General features: G+C 35.2%; 1 protein-coding gene across 5 annotated transcripts in view; it reads right to left on the reverse strand.

The window, feature by feature from the left end:
• The window catches only part of ALS2 (alsin Rho guanine nucleotide exchange factor ALS2), a 96,490-nt gene that overhangs the window by 42,003 nt on the left and 31,884 nt on the right, over positions 1–22,603 (reverse strand). For all 5 annotated transcript variants that reach the window (XM_072617296.1, XM_072617292.1, XM_072617293.1 and 2 more), the window contains exons 2-8: positions 16,480–16,538; positions 14,956–15,110; positions 12,378–13,324; positions 8,668–9,025; positions 6,469–6,637; positions 2,986–3,082; positions 1,609–1,686 (exon numbers count right to left, since the gene is read on the reverse strand). In XM_072617296.1, the coding sequence (XP_072473397.1) occupies positions 1,609–1,686; positions 2,986–3,082; positions 6,469–6,637; positions 8,668–9,025; positions 12,378–13,324; positions 14,956–15,110; positions 16,480–16,499 (1,824 nt within the window). In that variant the 5' untranslated portion in view covers positions 16,500–16,538. The remainder of the gene's footprint in view (positions 1–1,608; positions 1,687–2,985; positions 3,083–6,468; positions 6,638–8,667; positions 9,026–12,377; positions 13,325–14,955; positions 15,111–16,479; positions 16,539–22,603) is intronic.

The raw sequence follows: 22,603 nt of genomic DNA on the forward strand, positions 1-22,603 counted from the left end.
CTAAGTTTTTGATTTTCAGTTTAAGTAAAAAGATAAAGGAAATATGAAACAAAAAGATAGCAATATAGGTTAAAGAAAGGCTGAAGAAACAAATAACACTGTCTTAAAAAAGCAACCATATGAAGAACTGACATTCTTTTTTTTTTGTTACGATTTTTATTTTTGGCATATCATTCTTTTAGTTTGCATCATTGTAGTTCCAGGGTATGTTTTTTTTTTTTTTTTTATTTTGTAATGTTTAACAATCACTGCCATACAATTGTGATTTTATCCCCCCCACCTACCCCCCACCCCCCCCCCCTCCCCACGACTGCATACAATTCTGTATAGATTCTACATATACTTTCCTATTGAGTATATTTTCACTATAGTCATGCTATGTAGTCAGACTAAGATAAATGAAAGAAATCGTATAACAAATCAGAACATGATACACAAACACATACACATACACAAACATGATCTGTTACAATATGTGAGTGACTTCTATATTTCTCTCTCTGAGTGTGGCAGGCATTTTGCCTTGAGATCCTCCATTGGGATTTTTTTTTTTTTTTGGTAAGTTCTTGTGTTATTACACAAATCTAAGTCTACCAGAAAAAACTCTCACACACTGTGGTTGTTGCTGTGCATAAAGTTCTCCTGGTTCTGCTCCTTTCACTCAGCATCAGGTCATATAAGTCCTTCCAGGCCTCTCTGAAGTCTTCTTGTTCATCATTTCTTATGGCACAATAGTACTCCATTACATTCATATACCATAATTTATTCAGCCATTCCCCAATTGATGGACATCCCCTAAGAACTGACATTCTTTTATATGTACAGAAAAATGTATAAATCACCTTCATAGCAATGGGAGCTGGTTATCTATAATTATTAAATTAACAGACATAATCTACATATTATGGCTTAGGATTCTAGGAACACATTATTTTTTTAAGAAAGCAGCCAAAAAATTCTCAAGACTGGTGTGATAATTCTGGAGAGCAATCTGTAATTACATGCAAATGATGACCAAACTGTGCACACCTTCTCACCCAGCAGTGTCACTACTAGGTCTGTGTTCCAAAGAGACCAAAGGAAAAAGGAAAAGAGCCCATATGTACAAAAATATTTATAGCTCCTTTGGCAGTTACAAAGAATTAGAACATGAGGGGATGTCAATCAACTGTGGAATGGCTGAACAAACTGTGGTATATGATCGTAATGAAATACTACTGTGCTAAAAGAAAAGATGAAGGGGACAGTTTCAGAAAAACCTGGGAAGACTTACATGACTTGGTACAATGTGAAGTGAGCAGAAACAAGAGAACAGTGTACACATACAACACAGCAGTATTGCGATGATAACCGACTGTGAAAAACTTAGCTACTCTGGATTAATACAGAGCGCTGATGAACTCTAAGTGCATATTGAAGCATATTTCCTTTATTTTTCTTGTTTTTTTCTTCATGGAACATGACTAATGTGGAAATACGTTTTGCAGAACTTCATATGTGTGAATAGCATATTTCTTGCCTCCTCAATGAGTGGGGAAGGGGGAAGAGAATTTGGAACTAAAAATAAAAAATTAAAAAGAAAAGAAATTCTCAAAGATATTAAAGTACCTTTGCAAGACGAGGAACTGTAGTTGGAGAATCTGAATGACCAAGTTGGCCAAAAGTATTGCTACCCCATGAGTAAACCTGTCAGAAAGTTATAATAAAGTTAATAGTCTGAATCCGGCTCAATACAACACGTTTCATTGACGGCAATAATTAACTTGTCCAAATAAGGCTACTCAGGCAGATGATACTGATATTTCCGTTCTCTACAACAGGGATTCTCAGCTCATTTTTCTGTCATGAACACTTCTGGCAGTCTGACGAAGCCCAGAGACCCCCTCAGCACAAGGATTATTTTTAATAATTAAAAGAAATGCTAAATGTCAGTTAAAGGTTAGTGAAAATAAAGATGTAATTTCCTTTTCTCATTGAAGATCACGGGCCTTTCTGAAATGTACTATGGGAGTTTCACGGGCCTAGGCTGAAAACTCCCTACTTTAGGATACGAAACAACTCATATTAACGTAGTACTTTAAAGCTGATATAGCACTACTCTGATGCAACCATATAAGACAGTAGTGATTATAGTACGATTATTTACTTTGAGGATGAAAGGGATGAAATCTCACCCAGCAGACACCAGAGGACTTCTGACAAAGTCCAGGTCTCTTCCTACTACGTCACACTGCTTTACAGAAATATTATAAATATATCAGTTTTCAAAATTAGGCAAGCAAAACAATGTTCGCAACTCTCCAAAATGAAAAAGAGTAAAGAAATAAAAGAAAGTTTGCCATAAAAACTAAATGAAAGGAATACACTAAACTGGGAAGGTAAAGAAGGTTGAAGGCTTACTTGGAGGTCTCTAATATGAACATTTTACTATAGGAATGACAAGCATCGTTTCTATGTTCACTAAGGGCAAAAGAAGGGAGGTAATGGTAGAAGAAATATAGGTTAAACATCTAAAGGAATTATTCATTTAAAGGGTGTCAAGCTTGTTTGTAGACTACTAAAGAGGAAAATGTTCTGGGGGGCAATCTGAATAGTTAAGACTAAACTAAACAACTACTTTTCTAAGTTTGGTCAGGTTACTGGGCAAAGCCCACAAGCTCTTTTGTTCTAAACAATAACTTAGGTACAGATATGGATATCACTTGGAGGCCTATGACTCTAGAACAAAGACTTTAGAAAATTCTTTTTAGTTTGTTAATTAAGGGTTCCTTCCTTGCCTAATTCTCTAAACAAAAAACCTCAAATGACTAACATGAGTTCATAAATATTCCCAAACAACTGTGTGCATATAATCTTTCTACAGAACATATGGAAAGCATAGCTAACCTTTCTGGGAAATAAAGGAAACATGCCAAAGGCTTAGAGATTTCCTATGTCAATGATTCAAATCTAAATGAAATTAGCATGTCATAATTCTTCTCATACCTGAGATTTAGCAGTGAGAGCAAGGGAATGATGACCACCAGCTGCCAGTTGAATTACTTCTTTACCATCTAGACATTTTACACATAATGGTTGAAGCCTGGAAAACCACAAAACTCCCACAATTTTAATAGTTACCTTAAGGAAGAACAAAATGAAAAGCAGAGTCCTAACCTATTTCAAATACCAGAATAACTGTTCAAGTAAACAGACTAAAAAAAATACTAAAGGATCAAACAGTTAAAGTACTAAATATTTTCTCAAATCCACAAAGTAATGTTATAAGGTTTTCAGTGAAATTATTGACTTTGTATTTGGTTAGTCAGCAGGTAAACTAATGCCTGTAATTTAAAACAAGACATGATTCAAACTAAACACACACTCCTTATTATAAAAAAAGAGATGCAAAAAAAAAAAAAGTTCCTCTTATTCTTTAGGACTTACAGACAAGATCTAATCATTTTGGATTTTGATTCCCCCTACCCATAAACTTCATGAAACATCCAATCTATTTTCTATTTTAATATGAGTTTAGGTACTTATCTTTAAACAAACAAAATGGCAAATAAAATCAACATAGCTAATACACAAAGGGAAAGTGACAATTGGGGAAAAAACTTTGTAGGAAATATTTGAAAAGGACCTGATAACCAACATAACACAAATATGGAGATTACTATAAAATACAGAAATGAGCACAAATTAACACAAAAAAGGAAAGCTAGATTAAAGGTATAAAATGCTATATAGGTTGTCAAACATAGTAGATGTGCCAGCTGGTTTTGTTAAATTTTTTTGTTAGTTAATATCTGATAGAAAGAAAAGCTTGGTGGATAGAGCAGTGGTTCCCATTAAGTGAGTCACAAACCCTTTGGTGGTTTGTGATGACGGGCCAAAGTTAAAAGTCTCTAATGGAACATTAAGCAGTAAACACACCCTAATGGGTTCACAAGACATTTTTTTTGTTACTGCTGCAAAAGGTTTGTGGGACAAAATACATTGGGAACTACTAGAACAGAGCACTGGAGCAGAGGAAGGAAGAAGGATGTATTCAGAATGAATGTAACATGAAAACAAAAATCATCAATATAACTTCTTTTAAAGGGTAAATTTCCTTATCAAAAGTGTGTAATCAATGTCTTTAGTTATATCATCAACAAACAACTTTGAAGATATCTATTAGCTTTTTGGGAGTAGAAATTTCAGCTGCTCAAGATTACCAAAAGATCCTGCATCTTCAACCAAGCATTCCTATGTGCTAATATGAATAAGAATCAAGATTAAAAAGAAAAATTCTTTTTTTTGTTAGAAGCATATTTAAGAGCATGGGGAGATCTTTTATTATGTTAATGAAACTTTTTTAAGTTGGAAAAAGTTCAATTTTATCTAACTCATTGGACAAATATTTAGAGGTTAATCCACTTATATCATAGCTGTGAATATGTTGCATGGCTTTCAAAGGCATTAGCAGCAATATGTTGGAAGATTAAGTTATTACTCCATGAAAAGACTGTAACTACCTATGTAACTGTAGACCATTTTTTTTTTTGTTATTTCTGTCTCTTTTCCCCTTTTTTCTTTGTCTACCATGTTTCTCCTCCTTAACTGGCCATAATGCAGGACTGAAGTACATGTTTTATTTGTTGCTTTACTGAGTTGTTAAAGTGCCTTCTCTCAAGGAGAAAACTGGGAAAGAATTTTTACAATCAGAGTCTCTGATAAAGGCATCATTTCTAAAATATATAGAAAACTGAGTCAAATTTATAAGAATACAAGTCATTCCCCAATTGATAAATGGTCAAAGGATATGAACAGGCAATTTGCAGAGGAAGAAATTAAAGATATCTATAGTCATATGAAAAAATGCTCTAAATCACTACTGATTAGAGAAATGCAAATCAAAATAACTCTTAGGTACCACATCACACTTGTCAGGCTGGCTAACATGACAAAACAGGATGATGATAAATGTTGGAGAAGATGTGGGAAAACTGCAACACTAATGCATTGTTGGTAGAGTTGTGAACTGCTCCAACCATTTCAGAGAGCAATTTAGAACTATGACCAAAGGGCTATAAAAATGTGCATACCCTTTGACTTAGCAATACCACTTCTAAGGCTGTATCCCAAAGAGATCAAATGGGAAAAGGACTCACATGTACAAAAATACTTACAGCAGCTCTTTTTGTGGTGGCAAAGAATTGGAAACTGAGGGGATGCCCATCCATTGGGGAATGGCTGAACAAGTTGTGGTATATTAATGTAATGTAATACTATTGTGCTATAAGAAATGATGAGCAGGCAGCCTTCAGAGAAACCTGGAAAAACTTACACGAACTGATGCTGAGTGAGGGGAGCAGAACCAGGAGAACATTGTATATAGTTACAGTCCCATTGTGTGATGACTAACTTTGATAGACTTGGCTCTTAGCCATGCAAGATTCTAAGACAGCTCCAAAAGACTCATGATGGAAAATGCTATACACATCCAGAGAAAGAACTATGGAGATTGAATGCAGATTGAAACATACTATTTGCTCTCTCTCTTTTTGTTTTGTTTCTTCTTTCTTGTGGTTCATTCCATTGGTTATAATTCTTTTTTTTCAACATGACTAATGTGAAAATGTTTAATATGAATGCATATGTAGAACATATATCAGATTGCATGCCATCTTGGGGAGGGAGGAAGGGAAGGAGGAAGAGAACTCAAAAGCTTGTGGAACCGAATGTTATAAACTAAAAATAAATACATTTGAAAAAAATAAAATGCTCTCCCTCATCACTTCCACACCACCCCCTCCTCAAAGAATCAGTGGCTTCTTTTAAAACTAAGCTCAAGAAACACCTTCTCTAGGAAACCATTTCTAGTCCCCATAGTTGCTCTGTTGGTGCCTTTCCTTCTATGGCTACCTTCCATCTATTCTATCTTTTATATACTGATTTATATATGGTGTCTCCCCCCCACCGCAGTTAGAATGTAATCTGAGGGTAGAAACTGTCTTTTTGCTTTCTATTTTTTATCCTCACACTCCACACAATGCCTGACATATAATAAGCACCTAATAAATGCTTACTGGTTGATATAACTTGTTCTTAAATTTTAAATTAGTTGGATGGAATATTTTATTACTCCCTCTCAACCCCACACCTTCTACTCTAAGTTTGTTTTATTTGGTTTAAAAATATGTCAGTATTCCAAGAATTCTACAGATGGGTCTTCAAGTTTGATAAGGACAATTTCAAATTTGTTCTGGAAAATTAAATTAAAATATATTTTTAAAGGCACATGGTGATACACATGATACAGTGAGAGAGGAGGGTTATTTAATCTACTTAATTTCAGTGGGTAGAAAAGTACATTCAAACCATTACTAAAATACAAGTTCCTTGAGGATATGTAATTTACAAGCACCTAGAAAGATTAAATACTTAATGAACTGAATTAATATATTTATTGAACCCATTGTTGTTAAATGTTAACCTTACCTAGGCAAAACATCACCGTGTCCTAGCTGTCCTTCTTTTCCTTTCCCCCAAGTCCACACTTCAGTCCTTAAAGAAGGCAGGAGTGCATCTGCTTCTCCACTATATGTAGGTGTCAATACCACTGTTCGTGTTTTTGCCCGGGCAGCTTTTCTCAGGAGCCTGGGAGAAACTAAAAACATAAAACTTGCAGATATAGCAATTTAACAAACCATTTTTCTGAGAAGCAGATCACAGACTTCATGTTTTTGTCCTATTTTAAAAACAAAACATTTAAAATTTTTTTAAACCAGGAATCAAATGCAAATATTTGTCTGGATGTCATGAAAAATTAAAGAATTTTTGGAGAAAAGAAAAAAGGTAAACACAGAAAAGATTTCCTATCTGCTTTTGAAAAAAAAAGATCCCAGGTAAAATATTCAGATGATAACTTAAACCATCTTACACAAAAGAAATTCTATGTTCTTTTTGTGGTGTCCAAAGAGAACAAAGTATAACTGACTTGGTGGGGTGGCAGGGAGAGAGATCATCAGGAACACAGGACAAAAAAAATATCACTATATACAGATTTAGGACACTCAGTAGGTACTTATTTGGTCATATGAGGTCAACCATAGAGTACAACAAATGAAAAAATCATTCCAGTGGCTCTTACCATCCACCCTCTAGTAGTAAAGCTAATTAAGCAAACCTACTCAATATTTTCTCAAACAAATAGTGATTTCCAGGAAAAAAATTTTTTTAGAAGATTGAAAAGGTACATTTGAAATTCTTTTTGGGATTTTCAATGTTAAATCTACTTTTCATTATACCTCAAAATGGCCTTGTATTGATCACACACAACTACATTCTGAAAGGTGATGGGCTGAAAACCAAGCACTTAAAAATTACATTCACTAAGCTACTCTTTAGAGCTTTAACAGGGACGTCCAAAGTTCTATAACTTCCTATGGTAGGAGCTTACTGATTGCATTCACTAAGGGCACAGAGTGATCTGAAGAGGTAAAAATCTAGAGTCTTTTTCTGTACAATCTGCTTCCCTTCTTGGTACCTGTCTCACTCAATAAGCTGTTGGTGAATGGCTTTAGGACAGTAGAAGCAGCCAGTGACAGACAGAGCTGACAGCACAAAGCAGGGGCTAGGATCACTGACAGCCAGCAGAGTCTAGAAAACAGAGTGCAAGTGTGGAGGGGACGGGCACAAAGAACACCTGACAGAGAAGAACTGGGGAGAAAAGGGAGCAAGGACAGAAAACAAAAACAAGCCAGGAAACTTGGTTTCTGGACCTTGACTAAAACAGTCTAGATGACCCAGAGATTCCCAGGTAGGAAAGAATGTGAACTATATTGCTACATACATATGTATGTGTGTGTGTATGTATGTATACACACATATATGTATATGTTAATATACACTAGAAACACAGTGTATAGTAATTATTCTAAAAGAATGGTACTGGTGATATTTCCTCTGCTCAGATCTTGTTATTAAAACTTGAAGAGAAAGGATACTTCAGGCTTCTGGGCAACTAACTATACATAGCATACAGTAAATCTTATTTATTCTAAGGTCACTTTAAATGGCAACCTCAAATACCTGAAATCCATCTAGGAAGCAGGAAGTAAGCAAAACAGCCTGCATTTGTGATGGGGGTTAGGGGGAGGGGTTCAGTGCCTCAAAGACTGAGTGAGGACCTGAGGGACCTTTCCAGAATAAAGTACATGAGTTTTTAGCATATAGTCTATTTTTCTCTTATTTTACACACCATTCAAACAATCTTGTATGATTTTCTAGTCAACAACTGAAGAATCACAGAGGAAAGGTAAGAAGAAATTAAGATTGGAGAGGCAAGGGCTATCTATCACAAAACCAAAAACCTTACATAAACCAACTGTCCTGGAGGGAGCCATCACTATTTCACAGATCAATGAAAATAATGATATTCATAATGACCTTGGACTATGAGGAAGAGTTGCTCTGTTTAAAGCAGCAGGGAACCAGATAATACTTTACAAAATTTCTATCCAAAAGGACTCAAATAAAACAACTTTTAGTATCTAAAAAGGTAAAGCTTTATTTAGCTGGAAAATTCATTTATGCACAGTATCTCACTCAATAAAAAGTAAAATTTTATTGTAATGTAGTTGGTAAGTTTAGAAGCACCAAGGCTTTCCAAAATTCACTTCTTAGAAACTGCCTTACCTTGTGATAACAACCCAGGAAGAGAGAGCCTTCTGCTAACTCCCTCAGATTCCTCTTCTCTAATATCAACAAGACTTGAACTCTTCTTTCCTTGCATTGACTCCAGCTTTACCTGCTCCTCTCGGCTATCCTTCAAGCCTTCGGGGCCCATGGAAGCACTGCTGGATGGAAGTCCACTTTCACATGGAGATATACTATAAAAGTTCATTACTTTCTTAAGAGACAGTGCTCCAGCTTCATATGTAGCAGCTACTCTCACACCAACTGCCGAGGCACAGGAAACCACTAAGCTGTTTAGAGCAGATGTACTTGTGGTTGGTGGGCTAGGGAGAATGGGATTTGGTTCTTCAGTAAGAGGCTAAAAACACAAGAAAAAACCGTATAAAAAGATGAGCCCTTTCACAGACCTTTCACATAAAGGGCAGTGATCTTTAGTAAGTATACACCTCTTGATGGATTCAAAATAAAAGGAGGTCTCTCTGTCTACCCTCTTAATGGTACCCTTCATCAGAAATTTAAGATTTGGTGGAAACCTGTGCCACCTGACAATGTTTACTGATAGGCATTTCTCTTTTGTTTTTTTAAATGCCCTCTTAGTAGCAAACAAGAAGCAAGAAGAAAACCATACTGCTACTACAATTGGTCTGAAGGGCAAGAAGAATATTTTTAAAAAAGAAAACAAATGAGTATTATGGCAGTCTTTTTTGGGGGTATGGTGGGGAGAGGAACCAAATGCTTCCAATTTTGCCTGGGCTAGTTAGCTGTGCAGCAGCCACTCATGGGCATCATTTCACTGTTGACTGGCATGGAAGCTTTGACCTCCTGTTTGATGACCTGGGTCAATTTGCCCCTTCTTAAAAACAGCCTAGTGGCCCCCACAACTCTTGGTAGCTCACCATATTGGTGCCATTCTAATGTAAGCACCTGATCCACTTTAGTCCCTACTGCAGTTCAAAACTCCTAAACTAAAGTGATTCATCAGCCTTAGCCTACTCCAGCAGCAAGGTTCATGGGCATATGCCACTAGGCTTGACTTAAGGCAGTAGAAGGAAAACCCTACTTTCTCTTCCAAATTCTTCAGAGAGATAAAGAAATAGAAAAAATGCAAGACAGATATTTCTATGGCACTGCAGAATTTAGGGATTTATGAAGGTTGTTTAAAAGATGTGTCTGAATTTTTATTTTAAGGAAAAGATTATTTTTAAAAGTTTAATAAACAGAAATTAAAACATGACACATATGCCAGAAAAAAGGTTAACCCTATACGACCTTTCAGCTTTTGGAGAAACAACAGAATGACTTAAGGATATGAGGCAACATGTTATTTATCTGGAGCTGATTGGGTAAGCTGACGAAATACAAAGAAATCATTACCTTTGCTCCCATTCCTTAAAGGTTAATAATTAAACATTCAGAAAGCAACATCAGTCCATTCACAAGATCATTTGAAATTTTCTCCTACAATTTGCCAAATACATTTGTTTACTGAAAAGGAAAGTCATGGGACCGTTGACTAAACTCAAATAAGGCTTTTGGTTTCATGAGCAGGGATAACGTGTAGAAAAAGCCTTTCCCAAAAGATTCTGGAAAGCATAGTCTCCATAATTTCCTTTGCCTTTTTTAAAAAAATGATACTTGGTCATTAGGTAGAAATTTATTTTAAGGCTCCTGAAGGATGAACTTCACTGAAGATAAATATGGTTGCCTCATTTTACTGAGTAGAGCAAAAGGAAAGTAATTTGTAACTTACATCAGAAAAGTCACTTATCGTAAATCATCTAAGTAAGAAATCTTGGGAAAAAACAGAGGTTTCTGCTTCCTATATTTTTATGACCCTATGCTTAAAGAAAAAAACAAAAAACGACTAACTGCTCTCCAATAAAATGAATTACCACAAAAGTTGATCATGGATTCTGAAGTATTCTATGCCTGTACAACTTTAAGAACTCCCAGACAAATTACTTCTTTGGTGAAAATTAAGCAGTTCTTCAGACTGACGTTCATAAATGCTTTTATGATAGAGATATAAAGTCATATTTAGGAAGTAGCTATGGGGTGGGGGGGTGGGGCAGGGGGAGGAAGCATCATTGTAAAATCTTACTTTAACCTCAAACGATCTGTCAAAGTGGCCCCTTCTCTTTAATCTGAATCAAAATCAATAGTTGGTAAAGAATACAATTTTAACTGCTCCAAAAGCTTGCTAAATACATTTGTTTACTAAAAAGCAAAGTCACTGGGACCACTAACTAATCTTAAACAAGGCTTTTGATACTAGCATACTAGGTAGTGTCAGAATAAGGATCTGAACTCAGGTTCTTTCTATACTATAATCAAAGAAAACTATTTTATATGAATAATAAAACCAAAGGAAAACTATTTTAATTATTGCAAGGCTGCCATAGAAATAAATTGTGAGCAGTTATATTTTAATTATGAAACGTCTGTAAAACAGAATTTTGAAAATCACTGTTCTGGTAAAAAGTCAAATAAGACATTTCCACAGTCACAAAATTTAAGAACTTCCTCAAGTAGAGAGGCAACACAGAACACTGCAGAGAGCGCTGGTCTTAGAAGGAGCAGATGCATGCTAAATCCTGTCACCCAAATCCAGGGAAAGTCTTAACATTTGATCCTTGGCATTCTCATCTGTAAAATGGGGTAAATCGTATTTGCACTGTATTTACTTCAGATGGTTGATGTAAAGTGTTTTGAAGCACTAAGAACATGGGACTGTATGTTAAATTTTTAAAGTGTACTTTCTCCAAAGAACTTAACTTTAAAATTTTTATCTTGTATCTAAAAGGCTCAATATGCAAACTGTATGTTAATGGCTACTTCTGAGAAAATTCTAAGTCAATTTCTTACTGGATCATTAGATAAATAGGAACAAAGGAATAGAAAAGAGAAAGTCTACAGTTTCCAACATTTGAAAGAGTGGAGAATTTCATACGCAGTTCTAAAAGGTTAAAAGTTTATAAGTCAGGGTTTGAGTATTTTTGTTTTCTTATTGTGCTGTTGTTAAAAAACGAAAAGGCTAGGTCATTCATTAATTCTATTAGAGTAAAAGGGAACATGTAATTAATAACTTTCTACATGTTTTACTCCATGTTAGATGGAAGGCACAAGATTATGTTATCAGAACCCAATGATTCTCTTCCATTCTCAAAATGAGGAAGATAATATGGAAAAGTATTCCAAAAGAAAGCCTCACAAAGACTGAAGAGGTCCCAAGATGTTTTCTGAAGAACTGACCTATAACCAAAAAAAAAAAGAGAATACTACTTCTTGTACAGCATCAATGTCTTGTTAGGTAATATTAGCAATAGTAGAGAAAATCTAGTATCTTGAACATAAAAACAAGACAGGAAGAAAATGGGAAACTGTTAGCTCAAACAACTCTAAGCACTGCTTGGCACATAATAGGCACATAATAAAAGACTGCTGAATGAAATCCAACATATCTGTAAAACTATACATTAAAATGCCTAGAACTAAATTATAACAATTGATTTCAAATTAATCTGTATCCCTTTTCTCACTTGGGTTTGGCTACTAAGACTGAAAAACAACGTGGTCGGTCTCTTTGAAATTGTTATTTAATCTTAAGTAGTCAAATCTAAGCAAGAAAAGGAATCTAGATTAACAGTTAAAATGCTGAGAATTACATAGTTCCACAATAATGAGCGATTTACTACAAAACCTGCAAGTACCTGTGCTACCTCTCCATCGCCACTTGTCTCAGGATGTCCTCGTAATGGATCATCTGACAACTTATACAAATGTTCTTTCTCTACATGGTTGTTAGGGTATAATGGCACATTTCTCAAAATGGAAATGCCTGTGGTTCCAGAAATCTTTTGCTCAGGGTGGGTGGCCTCATCATTCACTGGCTGTATATTTTTAACATCCACTTCAGAAGCAACAGACAAACCATTTTCTTTAAGAGTCTTCTCCTCTCCCTGGTTTTCAGTTAAATTTTTGCTTTCCAGGCTCTCCCCTGTGGAAGGAGTGATGGTATCATGACTTTCAGCAGGGGCATCTGATAGGGCCACACCTAATGGACAGCAATGACTATCAGAAATGATCACATGGTCTTCTTTGTCAGTCATAGTAATCAGGAGCTGGCTGCAGTGGTTGCATCTTTCTGGGACTGGCTTTACATCTTGTGATGGGAGGCACTGTACAAGTGCTAAGCTATGAGAATCACCACAGGCCACTTGTAGCACTACTCGTCCAGCAAGATGCTCTACTTTTTGTGGTTTCGTCACTGGGAAAGTAGTAGTGATAAGACCCAACTGACAACCTGTACCCCATGCCCATATTTCTCTGCTTATTGAGAGTGCCAAGGTATGTTCCTCTCCACATGCCAACTGCAAAATCCTGACTGATAACAAAGGGCTTGTCTCACAGTCAGAAATACTGACAGGTGTTGGTTCTGGTACATAGTGCTGGTTAGCAACAGCACACTGGCCGGCAGAATTCTGTCCCCACATGTACACCATGCCATTCTCTGTCACTGCTCCACTATGGAAGCTCCCTGTTGCCACAGTAATAACATGGTGTCCAACCAAAGCATTTTCGAGAAGAGGACTCCTTGGACAGATCTCTCCTGGTTCTGTTCTCCAGGGAAGGTTCCCAAAGCTATAGACTTCACCACCTGAAACAAGACATTAAGAGTGAAATTCGCTAACACTGTAATATACAAGCAAACTCTCTCACTTCCCTCCTAATGTAGCTGGACTTTTATTTCTTTCATTTTTAAGAGCAGTTGTACCGTATGCTAACATACAATCTGTACTCCATGTTCATTCATTTTCAACAAAAGACAATACCTTGAACATCCTGAGCTATAGTTAGAATTTGTGCAAACTGGCAAAAAATGCTGATGTTAAAAGACGAAGAAAAATCATCTCAAAATTCAAGATAACAAGTTTCTATCACAAATTAATAATACTACTAGTAGCAGCTTGTATTTATGAGGCATTTCAAAGGTTTGCAGAGTGCCGTATGTTGGTTATCTCAATGTATCCTTATAGCTACAATGGGAAGTAGGTGCTATTAGTAATCCCATTGTAAAATGAAGAAAGTGAGGTTGAGAGAGGTTAAATGACTTGCCCAGGGTCACATAGCTAGTCAGCTTCTGAGGTGGGATTTGAATTGAGATCTTCCTGCCTCTCACCCACTGTGTTAATAGAAATGTTCATGACAATGTACCTAGGACTTCCTTGGATTTTACACCTGTGAAGTTGTCATATTTAGTTTTTCTCCAGAATAGCAGTTTTCAAAAGCTCATTGTATACATATTTTGTAATTAAAATGTAATTGTTCAGTTTATTTTTATGGTGATCTTTTAACAACTTACACTTCCTTTCCTCTGATTTTATTATTCAAATAAAATAATTTCTCTTGATTATAGCTTTGGTTTTAGCAGATTCATTACTAATAAAATGATTTACATTACTAAAAGTCTCAAATTCTAAAAGATTCCTAAACTAACCTAGTCATTTTAAGAAAATTAGGCCAAAAGGCAGTTATCAACTGTCTACATGAATTCAATTATTCATTCTTGCTGGAAAACAGTCAAGATAACAAATTTCAAAATATTTGACAATTTACTAACTTAGAATTTTCACCATAAAAAAGTAATGATATTTTAAAATCGGCATTCTTCGCTTAAAACTTTGAATTATCCAAAAATGCTGTACATATAAACAAGCATGTGTGCACTTGCATGCACGTGTAATATGTTATATATATATGTTCTGTGTGTATATATGTATAAATATATATGTAGAGAGAGAGAGAGAGAATTGTATCTATGTATATATGTATGCATATACTTTTGTAACAAAGATTAGTTTGCTAAGGTTCTTACTTAAATAAAAGACGTCAAAAATGAAACCTGCACTCTAATGCCTAAGTCCCTGAATATCTGAAGATCCATCCCACCTTGTAAAAAGGCTTTCTTTCTTTTCCCTTGGCTCAACTGATATGATACAGGGAAGTATAGAAGCTTCTACAGTTGCCAGACAACGGTTTATGCAGCAGTCATCTTCATTCTCTCCCAGTGTAACTGAAAGTACCTCCCAACCTAAATTTTGTGGTGAAAAGATTCTAACTGATGGAATATTTACTGATATTCATTAAATCTATGTTTAAGGTATAACAGGGTCACAACATAACAATATATAAACTTAAGAATTAAGCTACTGTATGATCTTGTTTTCAAGAAATCTCATCTGATTCTGCTATTAAATCTTAAGTATTAAATATCATAATTTCCAATACCTTCAGTTAGAAGTACTCCATGGCTCACTCCTAAGGCTGCTTGAAGTACAGTCTTTCCTCCCCAGCCCGGCAGTCTCTCGGGAGTTATAGAGCACAATCCCGCCTGCCAAACATGGACTAAACCTCTCTCTTTGGTTCCTTCTGCCTCTGCTGAGCTATCAAAAACAAATCAGTACACAAAAAACTTACATTTTTTTTATGAAGATAAGGCTTAAACTTTTTGCTTGCAATATATTCAGAAGATTGTGAAGTACCTTTCACCATACCATCATGAGAAAAATGAAGTCATCTAGTTTATCTGATTCCTATTTTATGTTCCATTCATGAAAGGGGCTAAGACAGTGGCCCCTTAAAGATAATACAGGATTATCTTTAAGTCATCCCTAATTAAAGAAAGTTTAAGGACAGCACAACTTGGAGAGTTTGAATATTCAACAGAGGAGAAGCCGATAGGATTCCGACTTCTTAACAATATTTAGTGATTAAAGTTGGCATACCCCCTACGTTGGTGTTTTATTTCTAAATTTTGTTTTGAGAAAATCAAACCTTTTTTAAATGAAGAAACATTTGTGAATAGAGCTAATAGAAGCCACTTTGCTTTGCATTCTCCTATACGGCCACATTTACGATTACTGACAAATTATCAAAAGCTATGTTCAGACTCTGTAATTGCTAGTAAAAAAACCAGAGAATTCAGATTTACAGCAGAGTCACCGAAAGTTATCAACCAAATTATTCCTGCTTCACTCAGGCTCTGTCCAAGATAGGGAGACCTTTATGGGATCAAAGAGAAAGACTTAGAAATACCATGCCTGTGTGTAGGAGCGAATATCAATCCTCTCCCTCCACATTACTAACAGGTACATTAAGAGACTAGGCATTTCTTTATAAAGTTTCTCAAAACAGACCTTAAAGAATTAAGCCTATCAGTGGCACAATGTACACTTCTAATTTTCTTGCCACATTTTTCTTTTTAGCAAAATAGTCATGTCAATATTTTAATAATCATTGAGAGAGTGCTTGCAGAATACCTATTCTCTGGTTTGATATTTCTTTCCTTCACAATGAAAGATAAAATGTCCCCACTTAGACTTTCTACCATGGCATACTTCTTAAGACAACTGAAAGAGAACACATTATTAACATTCCTTTTGAAAGGTTGAAAATTAATAGTAAGAATTAACGGTGGCAAAATGCTTTGAAATCATTTTCAAAAATGGCCTGGAAGGGCCTTTGTCCTCAGAATTTAACTGTTAATCCACTTTATTTTTAATATTTCATGAATCTTAGGAAAAATATTTTGCTACTAATTAATTATTCCACCAAACTAATTTTTTATTTAATTAATATTTTTATTTAATTAATTTTAATTATTTATCATACTCTGCCTCTTGACTAAAATATAAATGTACCACTCTATTAACATTTGACAGGAAGGTCAAATAAGAAACTAGATAAATGTGATTTTCATTTTAGTTTTGGTTTTAGGGGTGGGAGAAATGCAGGGAGGAGACATATTTTTACCTTCTCTCCTGTGAGTCCATCTGTCAGTGGAAGCACTCCATCACCAAATCATTTCCTTTCTGGCAAAAGGAATAGAGCAGTGTATAAAGACTTAAATGGAAAACATGAAATGGGCATATTATACAGGCAAGTACCATATGGGGCAAGGAAAGGACAGAAACACAGGGCTTACTTAGTTATTTTATTCCAGAGGGGAGAAAATAAAAGTCCACTAACAAGTGCACATTGGTTTGGCAAAAAACAAAATACCATATACCAAAACTAATACTGAAACAATTTAAACAATTTCATATTTGCCTGCCAGCAGTCAAATAGCTAGGATGACTCTCCTGCCTACTCAGCTTATAAAGGGACTGTTAACATTCAAAATTAAAGTCTAAAGAAAAAAGAGTCTACAATAGGTTATTCTGGCTTTCCCAGGAGGCTGGTATTTCATTGTAGCTTTAATTTTGCTTTTTTAAAAAAAAGAAAGAAAAAATAACCTCAAGATACAATATAAAATATGTTGTACATACATATTAAATCAGAGAGACTTTTCAAATATTCTAGGCACAAAGGGGAATTGAGTTTAAGCAGTACTTGACAGGAAATAAACTGTTAAAGTTGTAGAGTTATCATTAAGTCACTGAACATAAGAAGGGCTGCTGAAAGTAGTATAGTACCTAGCAAATGGTTATTTGAACCACAGACTTTCTAAATATTCAATTTTAATACAATATTTACTTATGTATTCCTCACTTTCTATATTAAAAACAATGTTTTTCCAAAATGATTTCCCCCTTTATTTCCTCCACTCCATTCCTCAAACAATTTCTATTTTGACATAACAACTTGTCTAACCAGAATATTCTCCTTGACTAGTTGGGCAAAGGCATAATTTAAATTATTGTCCTACACAATCAAATTATTTCTTTTCCCATCATTCCCCCTTCCATCTTTTCCTAATCTATGCTTTCTGTGTTCCCTCAATATCCCCCTTTACTCAGGTTGTTTGTTTCCCATCCCTAATCAAAAACCACCTCTTCCAGGAAGTAAGCCTTTTGAAGGCTCCAGCCTATACTGTTTTCTTTTCTGAACTAATAAACTTACAATCAGCAAACAGTACTTAATTTTCCTCGAATTATGTCAAGCTTCCTTACTTCTAATTGCAAATTCTTGAGAAAAGTGAACATGTTGTACCCAGTGTTCCCAAAATTCTAGGGACATTTTTGCTACAGCTTAAAATCAAGTTAATTTTAAGTTTGAAAGCTTAAAATGGCCCCAAGACTTTAGGAATGCTCCATTTCTTTACAGCCAGTGCCAGGTACACAGTAACAATTATTAAGGTGACTCCATACAAAGTGCTTTACATATATTTTCTAATTTGATCCTTACATTAACCCTCTAAATTATACGAGGCAAACAGGTTATTAGTTCCATCTTACAGAGAGGAAAACAACTTAAATATTTAAAAAATTGCTGGACAGTTATAAAATGTATAATATGTTTACAAAAATATAAACTGCCCCCAAAAAACCAGAAGAGATAGAATACTTAAATAATCCTATCTTAGAAAAAGAAATTAAACAAATCATCAATGGGCTCCCCAAGAAAAAAATTCCCAGGACTAATGGATTCAAAAGTGAATTTGACTGAACACTTAAGGAACAAATATTGCTAATACTATGTGGAAAAAATAGGTAAAGGAGGAGTCCTACCAAACTCCTTTTAGGACACAAACATGCTTTTGATATCCAGATCAGAGAACAGCAAAGACAGGGAAAGAAAAGTACAGACCAATATCCTTAATGAATATTGATGCAAAAATTTTAAATAAAATACTAGCAAAGAGATAACAGTAACGTATCACAAAAATCATACACCATGACCAAGTGGAATTTATAAAAGGAATGCAAAGCTAGTTCAATATTAAGAAAACTAGGAGCATAATTGACCATATCAATAAAAATAACACAAAATCATATGATTATACCAACAGATACCGAAAAAGCCTTTGACAAAATACAACACACTAAAGCAAAGGAACCAATGGAGTCTTTCTTAAAATGATATGCAGCATCCATCTAAAACCATGAGCAAATCCCTATAATGGGGATAAACTTGAAGCCTTTCCAATAAGATAAGGAGTGAAACAAGATTGTCCATCACCTCTTGTATTCAATATTGTACTAGAAATTCTAGTTACAGCAATAGACAAAAGGAAATAGAAGATTAAAAACAGGGAAGGGGGAATAACTATCATCCTTGCAGATGAAATCATGGTGTCTTTAAGGAACCCTGGAAAATCAACTATAAAACTAGATGAAGAAAATTAACTTTGGCAAAGTTGGAGGACATAAAATAAACTCACATAAATCATCATCATTTCTACATACTACCAACAAAACCCAAGAAGAACTAGAAGGAGAAACTCCATTTAAAATAAATGGACACCATATATCCCATATATTCCTGGCAGACTCCCAAATATTTTATATCGTGTGCACTTTTCACACAAATAAAAACAGATCTAAAAAACTGGTGAAATATTCATTGCTTACAGATAGGCCAGGACAATATAATAAAAATGACAATTCTATCTAAGTTAATTTACTTAATCAGTGACATACCAATTATTTTATGGAGCTAGGAAAAATAGTTCAAAATTCACCTGCAAGAACAAAAAGTCAGGAATATCAAGAGAATCAATGGGAAAAAAAGGAAAGGAAGGTGGCTTAGCAGTTCCAGATTTCAAACTATATTATAAAATTGTAATCATCAAAACAATCTGGTAGTGGCTAAGAAATACAATTGTGGATCAGTAAAACAGATTAGGTACACAATATCTTAAGATCCAAGGTTTTAGGGTAAGAACTCACTATTTGACACAAATTGCCACGTAAACTGGAAAATAGTTTGGCAGGAATTAGGCATAGACCAGTATCTCACACTGTATACCAAGATGAGGTCAAAATGGATAAACAATTTAGACATAAAGGGTGATATCATAAGTAAATTGGGGAGCATGTAAAAATGTATCTGTTAGAACTATGGAAAAGGGAAGTTTATGATGGAACAAGAGATAGAGGGATTATGAGAAGTAAAATAGATAATTTTAATTATATGAAATTCAAAAGCTTTTACACAAACAAAAATTAAATAGCTAAAAATAGAAGTAAATAGCAAATTGGGAAAAATTTTTGCAACCAAGTTTCTCTGATAAAGGCCTCATTTCTCAAATACAGAAAGAACTGATGAGGCAAATTAAAAACCAGTTGACCAGCTGATAAATGGCCAAAGGATATGAACAGCCAGTTTTCAGAAAAAGAAATCAAAGCTATCAATAGTAACAAGAAAAAAATGCTCTAAATCACTATTAGAGAAATGCAAATTAAAACACCTTTGAAATATCCCCATTACCTATTAGAACATGACAGAGAAGGAAAAAGACAAATGTTGGAGGGGATGTGGAAAAAAATGGGACAGTAATGAAGAAAAATTTGAAACTATGCCCAAAGGGTTATAAAACTGTGCAAACCTTTTGACCCAGCAATATTTCTACTTAGTCTGTATCCCAAAGAGATCAAAGAAAAGGGAAAAGAACCAATATGTATAAAAATATTTATAGCAGCTTTTTGTGGTGGCAGAGAATTGGAAACTGGGGAACAGCTTAACAACATGTGGTATATGATTGTGTGGAATACTATTATGCTACTATTATGCTATAAGAAATGATGAGCAGGATGGTTTCAGAAAAACCTGGGAAGATATATGAACTGATGCAAAGTAACATGAGCAGAATCAGGAGAACATAATACACAACAAGAGCAACTGTGTTTGTCCTTTGTTCTCGAACAGGACCATGACATCAAGATGATGATGTGATTTGCAGCTGACTTTGATTGAGTGAGGGAGGGCTGTGCAAGGTCACTAGTCTCACTTTCTTTTCCTGAGCCATCTGGGTCCAGTGGCCTGATATTCATCAAGATGACTGGAGATGGCCCAGGATGCACTGGGAGACCCCAGCCCTTTCAGGCTAAGGTCTTATCACATTCTCACTTTGAGTGAGATACTTCCATCCAATGAATAGGCTTCTTTAAGTTACTCAAGAGATGGCCCCTTTAATAAAAAAAAAAAAAAATCAAACTGGAAGGGTGAAGACCTTCAGGGTTCCTGGGTAAAAGAGAAACAATTACTATTTAGTTAACAGCAACATTGTAAGAATGCATTGTGAATGACTTAAGTTATTCTCAGATCAAGCCAATGATCTAAGACAATCCCAAAGGACTCATGATGAAAAATGATATCCACCTCCAAAGAGAGAACTGATAAACTCTGAATGTAGACTGCAGTATACTTTTTTTCTCTATTTCTACTGTTTTATTTTGTTCGTGCTTTCTTTTGCAACGTGGCTTAATGTGCAAATGTTTTCTATGATCTCACATGTATAACTGAAACCAAATTGCTTGCCTTCTCAAAAAGGTGGGCAGGCAGGAGAGAATTTGGAGTTCAAAATTTTCAAAAATGATTGTTAATTTTTTTCATGAAATTGAGGAAATATTATTGAAATAAATAAATAAATAAATTTAAAAATGTGTAGTGATAAAATATTTTACAGACTTCATTTATCTTCCTGAAACAAAACTATGACTGGCTGGTTCACAAATAAGCAGAGGGCTTTTCTTTTTTTTAAGTCTTTCTTTTAAGCTCAAATTTAGGTAATTTTATATTACTAATTTTAGTAATGAAAAATGACACAGGGAAAAAAGTACAATATAAAGATGTAATTATTCACTTTATTGTGTAGCAAGGAAAATGAAGCTGAGGCAGCTTTCTCCAGGTCAAAATACCATTTTACTAACATGACAAATATACTGTTAGTAAAAATAGGTTGTACTGGCATCTCTAAAAAAACAAAACCACAACAATCCAGGGACCTGAGCACAATCAATTTATTAGTTAGGTTAGCAGTAACCAATAAATTGGGTTAGTGGCTTTTCCCAATGATGAGAGACCCAGACTGAGGGCCAACAGTGTATTTTAAACCTAAGTGTGTCTTCCTTTTGACTTGACAGTATGTCATTTGGACTTCCCTAGGTAGGTAAGACAATCCTGATGGATAAGTTGGCCTTCAGATGTGGATAATCAGGAACCTCTACAGCAATTAGGAATGTTAATTACTTGATGGGCTTCAACTACCTTTAGTAATTTTGGCTAGAAAACAAAACTACCTCAATAAGTATCCACTCCCACATCCCCTTAGCCTTCCCCTTGGAGACCAGAAAACCTCTAAGTTTGATGAGAAGCAGCAAGGGCAGGAGAGTTGTCTTTGGGGAGGAACCCAGTCCAACTTGGTTTCTGTGTTTACTGGTAAACAAAAACAAGGGTCCCACTTGGAAGGGGACCAGTGCAAGCTGATTAAGGAGCAGATAACTGGGGGGGTAGGAAGTTGGGGTGGGGGGAAATGTGGCAATGCTGGGACACATTACTGGATCATGCCTTTTAGGAAATGCCTACTGATGTAGACTGAGAAATGGGGTCTGACAAAATAAGGAAAAGGATGAATTTGAGATTAATATGATACAGCATAATATTAATTTCCCTTAAGTGGGAAACTATAATCAAAAGAATTTTATTGGGCCTTTTAAAGATAATGGAACCAACTTTATGACTTTTCTAACCTAACTGTTAGAAAAAATACCATTGTTTGGGGGAAAGGGTTATCCTGATTGGGGGTATATAGCATAGTGGACAGAGTGCTAGGTTTGGAATCAGGAATACTCATCCTCATGAGTTCAAATATGGCCTCAGATATTTACTAGCTGTGTGGGGAAGTCACTTAATCTGTTTGCCTCAGTTTCTGATCTATAAAATGAATGGAGAAGAAAATGGCAAACCACTCCAATATCTTAAACCCCTAATGGGGTCATGAAGAGTCACATGTGACTGAAAAGACTCAACAACAAAAACCAACCTAGTTGGCTAAGATATAAGAACCATCTGTTTATTTTAGGTTTTGCCTGAGAGAGTTCTTACAGGTTCCTACCCTGGTATTTGTGGAAAAATCCTTGCTAGTGTTTGTTACAGATATATTTGTAAAGCATTTTGTATTTGCATAAAATATACCCTTTACACATACGGACCA

The sequence above is a fragment of the Notamacropus eugenii genome, chromosome 6 (genome assembly GCF_028372415.1).
Source record: "Notamacropus eugenii isolate mMacEug1 chromosome 6, mMacEug1.pri_v2, whole genome shotgun sequence".
Classification (NCBI taxonomy): domain Eukaryota; kingdom Metazoa; phylum Chordata; class Mammalia; order Diprotodontia; family Macropodidae; genus Notamacropus; species Notamacropus eugenii.